This window comes from Haliaeetus albicilla, chromosome 13, assembly GCF_947461875.1.
Source record: "Haliaeetus albicilla chromosome 13, bHalAlb1.1, whole genome shotgun sequence".
In the NCBI taxonomy this organism is placed as follows: Eukaryota; Metazoa; Chordata; class Aves; order Accipitriformes; family Accipitridae; genus Haliaeetus; species Haliaeetus albicilla.
The window spans coordinates 16,017,079-16,029,287 of NC_091495.1; the positions used below are offsets into that span (position 1 = coordinate 16,017,079).

Below are 12,209 nucleotides of genomic sequence, written 5' to 3' on the forward strand. Positions count from 1 at the left end.
AAAGAGTGGCGAAATTTTGCTGTAGTTAAAACCCATCCCTACATTCAAATTATCTCAAGCATTAAGAAAAATACTTATTTGGTTGAGAGATATTTAAGGCAAGCATGGACCCTCAAAAAGGCACTGTGAGACATAATACTGGGACCCCCAATTATTGCTACATACTTTGAGACTATATCACAGTGTGATTGGTGGAGTTAGGCAACAAAAAATACTTTTTGGTTACTTTAAGTGAGTCTGAATTAGATTTGCCACTTTGAAGTCTGATTGCTAAGTCAGTCTTTGTTTTTTTTGTTGGTTTTTGTTTTTTTCTCATTTGTTTTTCAACTCGGACGGGCTACAACCATTTACATTCTAAAAAAATCCATAGAAATTCCTCAAACTACTTCCACAGCATCGAGACCGATTTCTATAAAGAAACCATGCAATCTTTCAGATTTACGTAAACAAGGAAAGAAATTAATGAAATAAATATTACATACAATCTCTTAAATTAAGAATTTTACTCATTTACAATAAAATAACCAAGTGAAGTTACAAAAAGGCATATATTACTGTGAAAAGAACACACTCCACATTTCGCCGATTAATAATGGCAATCATAATTTAAACATAATAAAAGAATATATATCTATTGCTTTTCATCATACCCGATAAATACAGTATGAACAAATTACCAATGTATACTTTTCACAAGATAATAAATAAGTTAAATAGTTTCATATTGAGTTGTGTGCAGTGACTCATTCATGCAATCAACTCAAACAGCTAAAAAAAAATTAAAAAAAATCAGCAGTTATTCTCCAACAATTACAAACTAAACTCCGTTGAGTGCTTCCAAATAAAGCAACAACAAAAAAAATTGTTCTAAGCCAAACATCCACTAAGTGGTGGCAATGGAACCAATATTAAACTTTGGAATGAAGGTTTTAGCATTTGTTATAATAATAATATATAGATATATAAAAAAGAAGGTTGTTATCAAGGCATATTCTCGGCAGGATGTTGGATTTTTCTTTTTTTTTTTTTTAATAAAAAAAAGCTTATAGGTTTAGTACGTTCTGTGTTTTTATTTGAACTGGATTGAAAGACAAAACTAGTTTGTAACTTTTTTTCTGTGTGTCTGAAGGTTTGGAGGAGCTGGACAGGCAGGACTCGCACTCCCCGGATTGTTTGTTGCTTTCTGGTGGTGTCTTTTCTAATGCTCGCTCTTTTTTTTTTTTTTTTTTTGGAACACAGATGGAATGGCTGCTGCTGGTGCATATCATAACTTGTCTCCAAAGAACAACAACAACAAAAAAACCCCAAAACAAAAATCCCCTTCTTCCAAGGTCTCTCTATAAAAATAGGTTTGTTCAGTTCGTGTCATTTGCCCTTTTACAAAATGGTTTTTTTGCTTTGTTCAGCTCTCGGTGTACATATAGATAGATGTATGTATAAAAAAAAAAAAGAAGAAGGAGGAGAAAAGGATTCACTTTCTTCGCTCGGTAACTTACTTGCTCGGCAGCCGCAGGGCCGGGCGGCGGCAGCCCGCCCCCCCGGCCCCCCTAGTCGTCGGAGATGGAGAGGCGGCTGAAGATGGGCAGGCGGCGGCCCGAGTCCAGGCTGGGCGACTCGGAGCCGCTGAGGGAGCCGGAGCTGAGGGAGCCGCTCAGGTAGCTCTCCCGGTCGGAGAGGGAGTCCGGGGGGCTGGGCGGCGCGTCGAAGACGGGCGACTCGGAGAGGCGGCGGAGGGGCTGGAAGCTGAAGGGCGGCGAGGCGGGGGGCGGCGGGCACCCCCCGCCGGGCGGCGGCGGCGGCTGCTGCTGGCAGCGGTAGTAGGCGGCGGCGGCGGCGGCCGCGGCGGCGGCGGCGGCGAAGTTCTGGGTGTGGAGGGCGAGCGGGGCGATGAGGCTGCCCAGCTCCTGCCCCGAGAAGGCGAAGGCGTTGTTGGCGCAGGGCGGCGAGAGCAGCTCCTCGCAGTAGGAGGCGGAGGCGGGCGGCGGCGGCGTGCGCGACCCGCCCGGGCTCTCCAGCAGGGCGGCGTCCAGGCGGCCGCCGGGCGGCGGCGGCGGCGGCGGGGCGGCGCCGTGGGGGTGCGGGTGGTGGTGGTGGTGGTGGTGGGCGGAGAAGCCGGAGAAGCTCAGGCTGTGGTGCAGCTTGGGCCGCTCGCCGCCGCGCGGGTGCCCGAAGCCGCCGCCGCCCAGCGGGTGGTCGCGGGGGGCGAAGGCGCGGAGATCGCCGGTGCTGCCGGCGGGGTGCGGGGGCGGGTGGTGCGGGTGGTGGTGCGGCCCCGCGGCGGCGGCGGCGGCGGGGGGGGCGGCGGCCGTGCCCCCGCCGGGCGCCGGGCGGCGCTCGTCGGCGTTGTGGATGAAGTGGCAGCGCGGGCCGTAGGGGCAGAAGCCGATGGTGTGGAAGGTGCGGCAGAGCTCGGTCTTGTACTTGGGGTGGCGGGTGAGGCTCCGCAGCTCGTGGAAGCCGTGGGCGAACTGGCACTTCTCGCCGTACTTGCAGGCGCCGCTCTCCTCGAAGGGGCGGCACAGCTCCGTCTTGTAGCGCGTCGAGTTGATGGGGGCCCCGCCGCCGCCGCCGCCGGAGCCGCCCCCCTTGCCGGCCGCCGCCGCCTGCTGCTGCTGCTGCTGCTGGAGCTGCTGCATGAGGTGCTGGCTGCGCTCGCCGTTCTCGCTGAAGGAGCGGTCCCGGAACTTGTTCTCCTTGTTGAGCAGGGCCGTGGGGCTGCTGCTGCCGCCGCCGCCGCCGGAGCCCGTCTCCTTCAGGCTGCCGAACGAGGAGGAGGAGGAGGAGGAGGAAGAGGAGGAGGAGGAGGAGGTGGAGGAAGAGCTGGAGCCAGTGGGGCTGGGGAACTTGGAGCCGCCGGCCAGCGCCGGCAGGTTGCTGGTCGAGTGCCGCCGCAGGAAGCCCGGCGCGAAGCTGGAGCTGGGGGGCGTCACCGGGGTCCCCACGGCCTTCTTGTCCAGCATGCTGCTGAGGTTGGTCAGGGACTTCTCCGTCTGCCGGGGCGGGGGGAGGGAAGGGAAGGGAGGGGAGGCAGGGAGGGGGCGGGGGAGACAAGGAGCGGGAGAGAGAGAGAGGGTGTTGCAGGGTGACCGCCAGCCCGCCGCCGCGGCTCCCGCGGGCGGCCAGCGCCCCCCCTCCGCGGCCCCGCCGGCGCACCGCGGGGGTCGGGGCGGGAGAGTCGCGCCGCCCGGCCGGCCCCGAAAGCGGGTGGGCTGCAGGCGCCGGGGCGAGCGAAGCCCCCTCGCGGGCTGGGCCGCGTGCGCAACTTCGCGAAGTTCCTCTCGGCAGCGCGACGCTGGCGGGCGAGCGCCTGCAGGGCAGCTCGGCGCCTCCGCAACTTCGGAACAAACCCACCCCGAGAGGCCCCGTGGCGAGGGGGGCAGCGCGCCTCTCCGAGGCTCGCAGCCTTGCATCAGCCGCCTCGCGGCAGGACCCGCGCTGCTTTAACCCGGCCAGCTGTCAGGCGGCGACCCGCCCGCAGAGCCCGCCGCAACGCCCCGTCCCGGGCGGGCGCGGGCCGCCCGCCCCGCCGGGATCCGTCCCCCGGCCCGAGCAGCCCGGAGCGCCGTCCCGCAAACGGCGGCACCGGCCCGGCGCCGGCAGCCCGGGCCGCGCCTGGGGAAGCGCGCTCCTCCCTACCTTGCACAAGAAGTCAATGTCGTAGAAGGCAGATAAAAGCGTCGTCGACATTTCTAGATCCTGTAATGGTCGGAAATACAGGAAGGACCGAAAGATCCCGCTCTCCTCGGAGGGTTTGGAAAAGCCACGACTAGATAGGAGGGGGCCGTCTGCTTGAGATCCGAAATGGTCCCGTCTCCTTCCCGGCGGGGCGGGCGGGACGGCGGGTGCCGGGCCGAGGCGGCGACGGCGGCTGCACAGCAGCGGGCGAACTGCGGGAACTCCGCGGCGCCCCGCGCCGCCCCCATATAAACGCGGCCGCCGCGGCCCGCGGGGGCGGCGCCCCGCTCCGCCCGCCCCGCTCCGCCCGACGGGCCCGCCCCGGCCCGCCTCGACCGGTCCCAAGTTTTGCAGAGGGGCCGGCAGCGGCGGGACGGGCTGGGAGTTGGGGGGCGGTAGCCCCGCCGTGCCGCCCGCCGTCAACCTCCGGTACCCCCGAGCCGGGTGCGCCCGCGGACGGGACGCAGGGGAGGGGAGCGGGGCGGGGGCCGCTCCCGGCGCGGAACCCGCCGAGGCGGATCAGGACGGCGCCTTGCGGGCTCGGCCCCTGCGAAGCGCCCTTCTTCGCACCCCCCTCCGAGCGCCCGGCGCCCCCGCGGCTGCGGCGGCCCCAGCCCCCCTGAGCGGCCCGGGAACTGCCCGCGCAGCCGCCGGGCGGCCTCCGCGGGCGGGTGGCGGCTGCCACCGAGCGGAGGCGGGTGCGCAGTGCCGTGGGAGAGGCGCGGCAGCGCCGGGGTCACCTCTTCCTCCCGCCCCACCGAAAATAAACTTTTGCCACGTAATTGGTTTGACACAAAGGTCGGGCCCGCGCTGCCCCGGTGCGACCGGCGGGACGGCGGCTGGGGACGCGCGGCGCGCCCCGCCGCTTCTCTCCTCTTTTGAGGAGTTCGGGGTTTGGGGGGCGGGGGGTTGGGGTTTTTTTCTTTTTTTTTCTGCTTGGATTTCGGGGGACGTTGGCGGGCGGGCGCGGAGGCGAGGCGGCGTTAACACTGCACCGGCCGGGCTGATAACGCGACCCCCTCCCGCCCCGCACCCCTCCGTCGCTCACCCCCTACGCAGCTCGCCCCCGCCGCGCCCCGGCAGCCGCTAAGGTCTTGAGAGCCGCCGGGCTGCGTCAGCCTCTCGCCGAGGCCCCCGCCCGCCGCCCCGGGAGCCGTCCCGCCGGGCTCCTCCTCCCCCCCCCCCCCCCCCCGCCGCCGCCGGGACGAGGGCGACAGCAGCGGCAGGTCCCTGCCGGCGGGGCTCCTTCCCCGGGCCGGGAGCAGGCTGCCGTTCAAGGCGGGCCCGGAGCCGCCGTGCAAAACACCCCCGCCCCACCCCCCGCTCCGATAAGGCTGCGCAAACACGACGTGGGAAAGGCGGCGGAGGCAGCGGCTCCGCACCCCCCGTCCCCTCCCGCGTTTGCTCAGCCCCGGGACAAATGGGAAGGGGAAAATGGACGGACGTGTAAAGTTTTATTGCTGCTGAAGCCAGCAGAGGCGTTTGATCCTCTTTCGCTTCCGAGGCGGGATGTCAGGCCCTGGAAACCCAAGGGTGCAAATCTGACCACGTCAGCAGGAACCCTGCACTTTGAAAACACATTTGCAAAGGAAAGCAACTTGGGCGGGGGGGTAATGGAGTACTTCGCGTTGGGTTTTCACACTCGCGGCCCCCCTGCCGCCATGGGGCTCTCGCTCCCATTTGGTTCCTCCCCTCCTCCTCCTCCTCCTCCTTCTCCCCCCGCGAGGCTGCGGGGGGGCAGGAGGCGGGACCCGCCGGGCGCACCCCCGCCAGCCCGGCCCCGGCTGCTGCACGCCGCCGGGCACCGCCGCTAAGCCCTCGCCCAGGGAGGAAGACGCCTGGCCTGCGGCGTTAGGCCTGGGTTTAGCGACAGAGGTCGAAGCAACGCCCGGGAAAGAGGAGGGGATAAAGGGCCCGACCCTCGCTTCGTGCCCTCCGCCGGCACTGCCCTTAGGCCAGTCCTCCGCTCGGCGGGCGCTTCTGGAAGCGGCGGCGCAGCGCCCCGGTTCCAGCCCGCCCCGGCTGCGAGGCCGCACGGCGGGGCGGGAGGCGGCTGCGCGGGGATCTGCCACCCCCTAGTGCCCGCGCCCGCCGGGAGCCCGTTCTGCTTCCCCAGGAGTTTCCCAAACAGAATTGAAACGCCTCCTACCTTTCCCTGCTCCAGCCCCGCGGAAGGGTTACAGCTCCCGACCGAGCGAGGAGGGACTGCGCCTCGAACGGGAGCCACCTGAAAGCGGGCGGAAGGCGGCTGCCCGGCGGGACGGGCGCCTTCTCCCGTCACCTCCTCCCCGGCCCCCTCGGACTCGCCCAGACCAAACTCTTCCTTCTCCCCACCGCCTCTGTGATGAAAGCATCACCTTCAGAGCGGATCCTGCCCGCTAGTGAACCGCGCACACGGTTTACGGTGATGATCATGCAAGGAGCAATGTGTCATCGCCAGTTGGAGGAATACTTTGATAAATTGACTTTGATCAAACACCTGGCAGATAAGTACTCCGGTGTAAGATTTTGGTAACCGTCTTCTGCAATTGCTGCTTAGGGTTTAAAGGTTCTTGATTGAGTAGTTATACAGTAACTCAAGTCACCAGCAGTGTGTGGTGAAACGTATGTGTGCCGATACAATTTTTTTTTATTTGCTCTCTATAAACTGAGGTGGGATGACACAGGTTTCAGTTGCATTTTAAAACCATGATAAGGAAGACCGAGCTTTCAAGCTATTTGGCTTACCGATTAACCAAGTCCTCAAGGCTTCATAAAGTTTTATGGTCACTGTGGATCTACTGCTGTGCTGTTACCTGTCTGCGTTTATCCATTTGTTGATACCGAATATATATGCATGTACATGTAAAATTCTACCCAATAAAACAAAAAGCCAATGTTACTAGATAGTCTTATGCTAACCACTGACGTGAGCAAGGTCAGACAACCATACCGTACTTTTGATCCTATACAAAGCTCTGTTTTCTACTATAAAAGCTGTTGCTACACTAGTTCAAAAATGTTGGAAAAGGTGTGGCAAAACCAGTAGCTGTTAATTAATTGTGCAGGTCTTGACTATTTTTAAGAGTGGCTTCCAGACATAATGTGGGCTGTTCTTCCCCCAGGAGCTCAAAACAGATGCAAACTAATTTTTAGCCTAACTTGGAGTGTGGCTTCTTAAGTTGGATAGAGTGCATTCTGTGAAACGTCTTTTCATCTCGGATTCCAACATTTCCCTTTTGCCCATGGAAGCCTCAAGTTTCATTGTAAATTACTTACATAAGTAACCTGAAAACTTACAGAACGTGCTTAAACTTTTGTTCCTAAATTACCGTTTCTTTAGTAGCGACTTCTGCAGTTTTCAGATGTCCACTAAACCTCATTCGGAAGCTCATCTTGATTTACAGCAAATTCTACTTAAACTCAAGAAGCGGGAAGCAATCGGCTATCAGGCACTGCAGCTCCCAGCTAGGGCAAGTGGTGCAGGCCCACGCCTTGCCCTGGCAAGGCCAAGCCAGACCCCGGCACTTGCGGGGCCTGAGCCCGGGCTGGGCGCGTGGCTGTGTAGGGCGGTACTGCAGCGCCACCTGCTGGGCGCAAGTCGCAGCGCTCCCTGTTGCCGCACTGGCCGTGGGAGAACTGCTTATTACCTGTATCATCATCATCATCATCGAGATTTACGACTAAACTGTGCTAATATACAATTACGCGAAGAGACTGAAAGCAAACAGTCGTTTATTGGACGTGTTACTCTTCCAAGGAGATGGAAATAACGACGTATACCGACGTACAGCTTTGTTTTGGGTGTGCCCAGCTACGCTACAGCCAAATGTAAGGTCACAGCCCTTGGCTAGAGGAACATAACATATCCTTTTAAAATAAATACTTATTTTCGATGTCTCATTTTCATATTGAAACCCAATTTCAGTTCCCAGAAAAATACATCTGCAAAGCACAACAAACATTTTTGTGTCGCAGGCAGTGACGCCATTGAGCACTCGGTACGGTCCCTGCAGCTGCCTCACCTGAGCGCCGGTGACAACATCTCCGGAAAGTGAGTGCTGCAGGACAAGATCGCTTCTGGTACACTCCCGGGGGCCTCACTCTACTGAGTAGGACCTTACTTTCTGCAACTGCTTGCAGAGCAAGGTGTTCTGAAGTAAAGATGAAACTGTATTGTTCGCAATGGAACAGCTGCTTTGTTTTGAACACAGCGGTCTTCATTTTAGAGGAATTTTATAAAAGTAGTAATTTGATTTACACGAACAAAGAGGCATGCAGAATTCTAACTAATGCTGTTTCCATGTGCAAAACAAGGTTACAACCAAAATGAGAATCCTTGCCTTCCTCCAGAAGAAAATGCAGTAATATTTAAAATGCAGTCTAAAAATTGTCATGGACAAAGAAGCCAAGGTTTGTTTCTTTTCTTTTAGAAACACTTAAAATAAAAAAAAAAAATTAATTTAATAATTACCATTCTATATCTTGAAAGGAGACAAAAAAAAAATCAACTTTTTCTTGGTATTAAAATACAGGAGGTAAAAATGTGGGATAAAACGTAACACAACTACAGGTGGCCTGCACCTGGACGAATGGAAAATATTAGATTTAGCTGCTTTACTTCCTACAGTAGCTATAATAAACCATGCTCAGCTGAATGAAATTAGCAAATGCATTTAAAAGGAACAGTCTCCCACAGCACATCTAACAAAAAAAAAATAATCAGCAGACTTGTATAAAAAATGTGGGTTTAGCCTGAATAATAAAGTTTGTTGCAGGTTTACCAGAGTCATTACAGCAATCCTTTATTCTTTGAACATTGTTAGAATTCAGTCCCCCCGCCCATCCAATAACATGTGCACAGCTCTCTGAGGATGAACTTTTAGTAATTTTCCGGATTTTCATTTTTGCAAGTATCATCAGACTTAAGCAGATTCAGTATTTTAAGGCATACCGATATTCTCTCATTTTGAATAGCCAATCTTGTGAATTCTGCAGTTTTGGAAAATTCTGGAGTCGGAGGTAGCACTCTAAGAAGGTGTCCAACAAGCTGGGCTTGGTCCAGTGCTGTTCTTGATAGTTGATTAAGTTCTCCATGATCTGGTAAAGTTAGATGAGTCATTGATATAAGCTGTAAAAGGTGCTTACTAAGTTGTCTGACAAGAGTCAACTTCTCTGCCCAAAAATTCACTTCCCCTTTATCAAACAGGTAATCATCTTCTTCCTTAACAAAAAAAAACCCACCAAACAACAGTGATTAGAAAATGACTTGTGGTCTTGATAATAATGAGAAAATTATAAAAGATAAACAAGGTAAAAATTCATATGCATAATTTTTTAAAGGTTTGAGAAAACGCAGTAAAAAAAGATTCCTACTTTGCCAAAGAAAAAAATTTTACCTTCAAAAATCAGGCAGTTATGGTATAACTCTTGGGAAACAATGGAAGTAAATAGTAGTCCTAATCCTTAACATGTGCTTGTCTTCCCCTGTGAAAGTGTCTTATATTTCACAGAGACCTCTCTGTAACCAGTATGGTAATTTGCTATATCATGGAGCTTTTTGAGTGGATTAAATGAAATAGGAAAATTTTATCAGTCATTGAAACATCAGAAAGTCATACCTAAACCACAGACTTAAGAAAAGATATATAAAATATTTCATAGGTCATATTAATTGTCAACAAACTCCTCAAAGATGTAGCTACTCCTGCTCCTTCCAGTTTACCTTCCAGCATTATTTTGATTTTCACAGGCTTTTCAAGACAAAGAGAGCACAGTGTATTATACAGCACTAGGTTTTACAGAACCAGCACGACAACGTTTTTCTTTACGTAAATAATCGTTCCGGAGACAGTGACTGATGTGAGTGAGGCTGTTTTGTGTGCTATGCAGAACCAGCCATATAGAAGATGGCACAAAGTTACCAAATATTTAAATGACATCTCTGGAAAAGCCAGCAGTTGGGAGAGCACTGTTCTTGAATGCCAGATGTGCTTGGCACCAACAGCAGCAGTTTAAATTCAAGGCAAGCCATCATCTGCAATGATACTGAACACAATTAGTTACAGCCTCAAAATGTTTCAGTTGACAATGGCTTGTTAAGTAACTCTTGATTTATTTCAGTGTTTGCTTGTTGGTCTCTTAATTTTATGCTGATATTGCCAGGAAACAGACATCAAACTCTATTTTTATTCTAAATACTGTCCATATGATTTTTTTTTTTTAAATTGTAGATCAATTAATACTGGAGTAGTGATCATCAGGCTTCATCAGATGAGATATTTCATTCAATTCCTACCATAAGACTGCAGAAATGTAGCGATCCCAACATGAGATGGCAACTGGTTGTTAAAATTACCAGGGCTGAAGTCTCAGAGTCTCTTTTCAGATCGCTGTCTCCCAGCAGCCACTCCAGCAGGATCGGTACACCGGCACGGATCTCCCCCCACTGCTGAAGCAGCTCACACAGTATGCCAAACGCTAAATCCAAGGCCATCGGAGCATTCACTACCCTAAGTGCAAACTCTGTTGAGAGAAAACATGCGTAACAACATATAGCAAGACCACAAACATTTTCAAATCAGCACAAAAATGATTTCTTGAAAACAGATGCTGAATTTGCACAAACACATTTAGAGTGATGAATTATACTGCAAATAAGTTAGATGAATGTTTACTTCTGTGCCACTTGGGGTCTCTTCTCAATTCCAGAATAATACATGAAGCAACTGAAAATGCTGGTGCGGAATACTTTTTTCCTGCCCATGTAGTGACATTCATTAATTTGGGTTTAAATATACAAAGATGTCTGTTAGAAACAACTCCAGAGACAGTCCTGACACTATTACATGGTGACTATTTTTGCAAAACTGCAGCTATGCCTTAGATCTGATTTGATGTTTTCACTGAACTCAAAACCTACAGCACATTATATGTTTTTAAAGGGCTGGGATGTAAAATGAATCATTATTTGGTGTGCAATCTCTTATTATATATAAAGATATACATATATATATATATATATACACACAGACACGTAAGAGGTCAAGCATGCAAGACAGGCTTAGAGAAGTTGTTAAAGAAGGGAAAGGCAGACACTGTTTACAATACCATCACAAAGCTATATTTATAGAGGTTTTGCTATCATGCCAGAACCGTACACAAAGCCATCATCCACACCATATTTCTTCTCTAAACTTCCCCACTGCTGTCATTTGGGCAGATGCTGTTTTAACTGTGTGGTTCCTAGGGCTGCCCTCAATAACGGAGTACATAAAAATGCCACAAGTCCCATTTGCATGAGAACTCCAACAACTGCGTTCACAGGTACGAGTTTCACCGCTAGTAGCAACATTAATGCAATTTTTCTTTCTTTAATGGGAATGCACGAAGAGGACTGGAGGAGGAGAGCTAATGAACAAGCTCCTGTAAAATCCCTGTTACTGTAAAGTGGATTTTGGCAAAATTCATCCTTGTCCGTAGTCACCAGCAAATGAACAACTGTTCACTGAATGGTCTGTCTTCTAAGTAGTGATATCGTAAGGATATGTCATTCTTGAAAGCTGTCTTTTGCAAGCAGACAACACAGCAGAGCCAGAATTATTTGGTAAAAATCCATACAGACATGGAAGGCAGACCTTACTTTTTGTGTCTGAGTGTATTTAAGTGTTTCTCACAAAGGAAAATGATTATTGACATGAAAGAGGCATAGCAGTGCAGCTGAGACCTGTCCTTCACAAGCCACGTTCAGAGCTGCAACATGGACCTCTCATCTGCACCACCTCCTGAGGCCTCATGCCAGCTGCAGGTTTTCTAGAAATGTACAGTAAAACACCAGGACTAGGCAAATACACGTGCCAACAAGTAAGGAAGTGCAGGAAACAACTAAGGGCAAAACAGACTGATGGGAAGATGGGCACATGGTATTTGACAGACCAGGCAATGTACCGAGGATATTGGGGAGGATGAATTAGTATTTGAGACCATGAGAACAAAGGACCGTAATAAGGAAGGGAGTGAAGGAGAAAGAACAGATGGTCCCTTCTTTATCTTGGAGTTAGATGAGGGTAAATGGAAATCTCCTTGAACAAGCAACAGGAAGACAGGCAGTCAATCTCTTGGTGACACTAATAATGTTACATATGCAGTTTGTCTCTGCTAGACAGTAAAATCAAATGCTCAAATCTGTTTTCTTCATGTCAGGACTTATCACTGTATCAGGACACTCCTCAGCTTTGTCCATGAGGGAGAGCTTGCAGGGGTGCAGTGCAACATTCCCACACCATTTATTTTAGGTATTGGGTTTTTTAGGTATTGTTTTTGCTGACATTTCTTTCTAGGACTTTTTTTTTTTTTTTTTTTTAAACTTCCTTTCTCTTTTGCTGTGCCTGACTTGGTACCAGTCTGATACTCTGAAGAATGGGTATAATGGTTGTCCTCTCTGTTTTGATTTGCTTAGGCTCAGGTAGAAAACACAGTTTCATTCAAGTGCCACGGGGACCTCAGAAATACTCGCAATCCTCAGAGCTCAAAGAATAGAAATGAAAATGGAGCAC

General features: G+C 51.7%; 2 protein-coding genes and 1 long non-coding RNA gene across 11 annotated transcripts in view; 1 reads left to right on the top strand and 2 right to left on the bottom strand.

Moving 5' to 3' along the window:
• Nucleotides 1–281: 281 nt before the first annotated feature.
• Nucleotides 282–3,964, bottom strand: ZFP36L2 (ZFP36 ring finger protein like 2). Its single transcript, XM_069800261.1, has 2 exons — nucleotides 3,637–3,964; nucleotides 282–2,990 (listed from the first exon to the last, which is right to left on the bottom strand). Exons 1-2 carry the CDS (start codon nucleotides 3,685–3,687, stop codon nucleotides 1,548–1,550), a joined length of 1,494 nt encoding a protein of 497 aa, XP_069656362.1. The 5' UTR covers nucleotides 3,688–3,964; the 3' UTR covers nucleotides 282–1,547.
• Nucleotides 3,965–4,190: 226 nt separating this feature from the next.
• LOC138688594 (uncharacterized) lies at nucleotides 4,191–8,376 on the top strand. The gene is made up of 2 exons (XR_011327476.1): nucleotides 4,191–6,175; nucleotides 7,013–8,376. It is a non-coding gene; the product is annotated as an uncharacterized lncRNA (long non-coding RNA).
• Nucleotides 7,373–12,209, bottom strand: part of THADA (THADA armadillo repeat containing) — a 171,601-nt gene continuing 166,764 nt past the window's right edge. For 5 of the 9 annotated variants that reach the window (XM_069800252.1, XM_069800256.1, XM_069800251.1 and 2 more), the window contains 2 exons: nucleotides 9,953–10,179; nucleotides 7,373–8,878 (listed from right to left, as the gene is read on the bottom strand). In XM_069800252.1, the coding sequence (XP_069656353.1) occupies nucleotides 8,537–8,878; nucleotides 9,953–10,179 (569 nt within the window). In that variant the 3' untranslated portion in view covers nucleotides 7,373–8,536. Of the gene's footprint in view, nucleotides 8,879–9,952; nucleotides 10,180–12,209 lie in introns of those variants that run through there. The other 4 variants (XM_069800254.1, XM_069800255.1, XM_069800260.1 and 1 more) reach the window with 3 other exon arrangements.

Excerpts from the sequence above, each read along its gene's own strand:
- ZFP36L2 (XM_069800261.1), bottom strand. The coding sequence starts at position 3,687 with ATGTCGACGACGCTTTTATCTGCCTTCTACGACATTGACTTCTTGTGC. Across the intron at positions 2,991-3,636 it reads ACATTGACTTCTTGTGCAAG|ACGGAGAAGTCCCTGACCAA; the intron begins GTAGGGAGGAGC and ends CCGCCCCGGCAG.